The 6,000-nt window shown below is 37.3% G+C and overlaps 1 protein-coding gene across 5 annotated transcripts in view; it reads right to left on the reverse strand.

Moving 5' to 3' along the window:
* The window catches only part of CAPS2 (calcyphosine 2), a 46,576-nt gene extending 40,576 nt beyond the window's left edge, over positions 1–6,000 (reverse strand). For 3 of the 5 annotated variants that reach the window (XM_047787217.1, XM_047787216.1, XM_047787212.1), the window contains exons 1-2: positions 5,908–6,000; positions 1,638–1,758 (exon numbers count right to left, since the gene is read on the reverse strand). In XM_047787217.1, coding sequence (XP_047643173.1) covers positions 1,638–1,718 — 81 coding nt within the window. In that variant the 5' untranslated portion in view covers positions 1,719–1,758; positions 5,908–6,000. Of the gene's footprint in view, positions 1–1,637; positions 1,759–5,144; positions 5,278–5,907 lie in introns of all 5 variants that reach the window. The other 2 variants (XM_047787215.1, XM_047787214.1) reach the window with 1 other exon arrangement.

Genomic DNA, 6,000 nt, shown 5'->3' on the forward strand with positions numbered 1-6,000 from the left:
GGCATCATTTTAAGTACTATCTGAATAGTTAAGATGAAGAAATATACAATCACAAGATGATCATGTAAATAGAAATATATTTGATATATAATAAAATAAAAACATATATAATATTAATCATAATTAATTTTAACATAATAAATTTAAAATATAATTGTATATCTCTCTATATAAAACATAGGCTAAATAGCAGCACACTTCCATCACCCATCAAAGATTTTCTTAATTATATTTGGGAAACATTATACTATCCTCTAACTTTAGGAAGAAAATCTAAAGAGAATACAGCTGTAGATTTCATAGTCATCATAAACATCATCATTGTTATTCCCCAGAAAGTGTTTTAATACATTTATTAAAGTTTATTAAATAGGCTATTTAATAATGAAGTCATAGGCATAAATATTTTAAAATAGCAGTTAACCTTTCTTGCCCAATTCCAACAAAACTTGCTAGCCAATCCAGAATAAAGACAAATTATAGTTTCTAAATCCCTAGGCCAGTGGTCAACAAAAGAATGGCCCAGCTCTGTTTTTGTAGATAAAGGCTGTATGGGAATACAGCCATGTTTATTTATTTATAAATTGTCTATGTGTTCTCACTAAAATAGCAAAGCAGAGTGGATGCGACAGAGACAACATGGCCCATGAAACCAAAATATTTATTATTTGGCCCTTTATTTTAAAATGTAGATAATTTTGTATCCTATCTTTTAAAAAAATACACTTTATTTTTTAAAACAGTTTTAGGTTCACAGCAAAACTGAGTGGAAGAAATTTCATACATATATATACTATATATATATTTCCCATATACTCCCTGATCTCACACATGCATTGCCTCCCCTAAGAAAGTCTTCTTTGATTCAAATTATCAAATAATTCAGATTTAACCCACAATATTGTGAACCATAAAAAAACCCAAAACACTAACTCAAGCATAAGGGAGATGGCTGAACACAGAGTAAAGAGCACAGATCCTGAACTAAAGTTCAAAATCCTGGAGAGTCAGTTAACCTCTAGGAAGTCCAGTTCTTCCATGTCTAAAAGCAGGCTATTATTACCTACCTCAAAGGCTTGCTGTAAGAATGAAGTGATATAAATTATCAAAATATTTATCATGTTCACTGGTAAGCAGTATGCATTCAATATCTACAATAGTAAGAACAGAAAGGAAATACATATTTCTAAACTAAATTTTATATTTACCCAATTCCATGGTGGCTTCAGGGACAAAGTAGCTTAAACTTGCATTTCATGATATACACAACAGTGATATCACAAAGGTTGAAAGTCCTACTAAGAGAAGCCCAGATACTTTCTACCTAGCCAACACAAAATGTATATTGATACTTTCTTCCTCTTTCTATTTTTTTTATATTTCCTGCAAACTTACACAGATAGTATTTTAAATACTAATGAGGAAACAATAATAAGCTCAATTTTAGAAAACAAAATTGATTCAAGTAATGATTTTCAAGGTACGGTTATCTTCAGTTTGATGGTTCAATTATTCAAATCTAGGAAATATTGATCCTAAATATTTGGGACTATAAGTAGTCATAAAACACAAAGAAAGGAGTCAGAAAATTATGTAATGAATCATCCTACAAGAGGAAGATTATATAGCATACATACTTGTAGTGGGTTCTTTCTTCCAGAACATGGTTGAGTTTGACTTACAGGAGAAGCAGCAACTCCTTTAACCTCTAAATCCATTCAAGTTCATGTATTTATCATGCAGTATACTTTGAAAAAGCTAAAACAGATATGAAATGATAATTCTTACTCTAGTTTTAAATAAGCCATACAAATTACATGGTAATCGTACATGGAAAAAAATCGATGGTTAATCTCACATTTGTGTCTTTCATCAAAGTCAATGTTTTAGGGGGCAAGTACATTACACAGGGTAACATTTACGGGGTATACACTACTCTGAACAACGGCTCCCCCAGAGATGTCCCTGTCCTAATCACTAGATCCTATGAATATGTTGCCTTAAATGGCAGAAAGGACTTTTCAGATATGATTAAGTTAAGGATTTTAACATGCATTGATTATCCTGGATTATCTGGTGGCCCCAATTAATTACCTCATGAAAGGTCCCTATAAAAAGGAGGCAGGATGATCAGAGTGAGAAAGAGGATGAAAGCACAGGTCATACAGGAGCTAAGATGTCAAGCAGCCAGCTTTGGAAATGGAGGGAGAGGTCACCTGTAGTTTCTAGGAGCTTCAAGAGGCAAGGACCCCATTCTCCCCTGGAGCCTCCAGAAGGAACCAGCCCTGCTGACATCTTGATTTTAGCCCTGTAAGGCTCATCTTTTATTTCTGGCCTCCATAACTATAAAATAATGCGTTTATGTTGCTTTAAACCACCATTTGGTGGTAGGTTTTTACAGGGGTAGTAGAAAACTAATGTGTGTACCACTTATCTACCACTAAGTGATATACGTTTATTTTTTTTACTTTTTTCCTAAACCTTAATGAGTTGATTTTGTCAGAGTAGGTCAATGACAATATTTTTTAGCAAAAAATCTTCATCTATAATACAAAGAATAAAACACAGTGAATAGTTCAATTAGTAATTAAGAGATGATAGGTAAAAATGCTTTCAAGAGAATGCAGAAAATAAACAACTTGCAAATATGTACAAAACAAAAATCAGGTGAATAGTTTGATCATCCAAATTGTGTATATTTCACTATAGACTTCAACCTTATATTACCAAGGACGCATTTTTGTTTAATGATCCATTCATACTTCCTTTTTCTATTATTAGACTTGAATTTATGTTCATGGTAATTTTTTTAAGGAAAGGTGGTATGGCACAGTGCCAGCTTCAGTCAGACAGACTGACAATAAAATCTTCATTTTTTTTGACACCATCCCATAATGTAAACTTAGGAAAGAACTTAATCTTTCCGAGCCAATATTTCTAATACACAATATGAGTTTAATGTTACCACTTTTCTCATCCTACTGTATCATATGGAACACAGTTAACCATCAATACAACACACTTATCCTTATTATTATTCAAATGTAATTTCATTTCATGCCCAATGAAATCCTCTCATCTGAAAGACGGCCCAATTCCTTACTGATTTATCCGTATGGTTCCCTTCACCCCATGATGGAAGAAAATTTCATATGTTGAGGTATGAAAAACTCGTTCTGGCTTATTTGGCCTGAACTTCATGCTAACCAGACCAGCTGGTCTTGTGACTTATCAAACGTTCATTTTTGCTTTTCTTTAATCATTAAAGAAAGAGGTACATTTTTCAGAAGTAAAGAATGTCCATTTTGAAGATAGAGATAAACGCCTCCCTTCCTAGGAAGTCAATGCTAGTACTCCTTTGGTGATAAGACTCCCTTCCCAAGCAACAGTCACTCCAGAGCCCTCTCCCCTAAAAATCCCTTGCCCTAAGCCTGGAATTCTGTAAGAGTAAATTCAGAAAGACTTAGTTACTTCACAAGAGCTGTTATATTTGCCAGGATAATTAGTGGCCAAGGAACCCAAGTTGAGACACAGATGCTAAGCAATCAGCTGAAAGATTTTCTCCAAACATCAGCCTCGCCATTATTTACACCTTAGGAAAGTTAACAGCCATTTCGAATCACTATAGGCCACTTTGTCATGATAACTCCTTTAAAAATAATGAAAACAGGGAGTTCCCGTCTTGGCGCAGTGGTTAACAAATCCGACTAGGAACCATGAGGTGGCGGGTTAGGTCCCTGCCCTTGCTCAGTGGGTTAATGATCCGGCGTTGCCTGAGCTGTGGTGTAGGTTGCAGATGCGGCTCGGATCCTGCGTTGCTGTGGCTCTGGCGTAGGCCGGTGGCTATAGCTCCGATTGGACCCCTAGCCTGGGAACCTCCATATGCCGAGGGAGCGGCCCAAGAAATAGCAAAACGACAAAAAAAATAATGAAAACAATAACATTTATATTCTCAAACGTCCATGTCCTCCTCGTTCCTTACTTCCCCAGGCATGACAGTCATCACTCTTCACTGTAATTACTCTTTTCATCTCCCTAATAAACTGTCAAGACCAGGAAGGTTGGTATCTCATGTCCTTAATATAGCAGATGTTTAATAAATATTTAATCAATAAATAAATTAATGCATAATCAAATACCTGAATACATCTTAAACATATCTTTAGTTTCACTTCTTTGCACTTAGTTACGACATGATCATAAGGCCCATCTATAAAACTGTCTTCAAAGATAAGGTGTTTAAAGCATGAATGGTAGCTATTATTCTTCACCACTATACCATAAAAAAAAAATCTATCTATACTATACTATCCTCAAAAAAGTAAAGATTACTACTGGTTTTCTTCACCCTGTAACTCAGCACTTAGAAGAAAACCTAGAAAATGGTAGGCATTTAAATATTTGTTAAACAAGTGAATTCAGTCAATTCAGATATGAATTATTTCAAAACTACAATCACTAGCATACAAACATTTCATTCAGATATAACAGAAGTATGAAAAGGGCAATGCATCATATATGGAGCACTCCAGGATTTATAGAATTAGGGCAGTCAGGCCAATGACATCCTATTTCAGAGAATCTTCAGATTTGGACAAAACTTCAGAAATTAAACATCTTAACCTTTTGACTTTCAAACTCAGAAAAGTGAATTTTACTTAGCCAAATTACTTGCTAGTTACTGCAAAGTTTGAAGTCATACCGGTTCCAGACCTCTTTCTAGTACTACATCCTTGCTGGTACAGGAAATAGTCAGAAGAAGGGAATTAGCTGCAGAGACTAAAGAACACCAGAAACCTAAAGTTGGTAGGAAAAGCCTCAGAATTTCAAATAAAGGGCTTGTGAGCCAATCTTTGTAATGCAAGGGTTGCCAAGGGTTGTCTTTGGTTGCCAAGGCTTGTCTTTGGTTGCCAAGGCTTGTCTTTGGTTGCCAAGGCTTGTCTTTGTCCAAAAGCACTGAATAGCCAGTTGGGGTATGTTGGGGATGGGGGATAGCAGGAGGTAGGAAGAGGCTTTTGATGGATTCCGTCTCCACCCAAACTGCTGCGGAATCATGGATGTTATTTTTAGCATGTAATAAATATTGTTGGCTAATAAACCCACATCCTGCCATATTATCTTTTCTGCTACCAAAAAGAACTCACCTCCCACTTTTCTCATTTTTTAAAGATGATTATTTCCAACTCCAATCATCATCATTTCTCTCCTGATCAGTGGTATTAGTGGCTATAATGTTGCTTATACCAAATCAGAACACAGTGGAAAGCAAAGAATAAACTGATCAAATCAAGCCATAATCAAATAAAGAGGAAAAGAGGTGTGTAAATACAATTTACTCCATCCACACAGGTGGAGACCAAGTCTACCTTGGAGTCCTGGTGATAAGAGAACCAGGTGTCTGAAGAGAACCTGGGGTCATTACTAAGCAGAGTAATTGCCCCCACATCACTCTGCCCCAAAATGACATTATACTGAAGAGCTTCTGCAATGTACCATAAGGTATGCTCCACCCTCTTCCTACCTGGGATTCATTGACCAGGACAAGCGGCAGCTAACCTGAATTAACCCAACAATCTGAGTAAAAACTAAATCCGGGATGGAAGGGCTGGAAAAGGCATAAATTGACGCAATTCCCCCGAAAGAACCCTCTTTGAGAGAGCTTCAGACAGGACACGCTAAGGAACAGTTCCCCGCTGCGGCTCAAGCCAGCCCAGACCCGCGTCTGCCGGTTGCTAAGCAACCGGCTTCTCCACGCAGGGCCTCTGAGCCCTTTCTCACTTTCAGGGAAAAGAAGGTCTTCACCTGAGTCCCTGGCTCCTTTCACCGCACCTCTCCAACTGCGTCTGCCTTTCCCCCTCCTCCCCCGCCTGCTCACTGCAGGAGCTCCCGCCCAGCGGAGGTACTCACGGAAAGTGCAAGGCATGAACTCTTTTAAGTTCCGGGCCTGCCAAGCGTTTCAGAGGACCAGCTCCGCTGCGCCTCTAAACCTCCGCCGGAGCT

This window comes from Phacochoerus africanus, chromosome 7 (genome assembly GCF_016906955.1).
Source record: "Phacochoerus africanus isolate WHEZ1 chromosome 7, ROS_Pafr_v1, whole genome shotgun sequence".
Classification (NCBI taxonomy): Eukaryota; Metazoa; Chordata; class Mammalia; order Artiodactyla; family Suidae; genus Phacochoerus; species Phacochoerus africanus.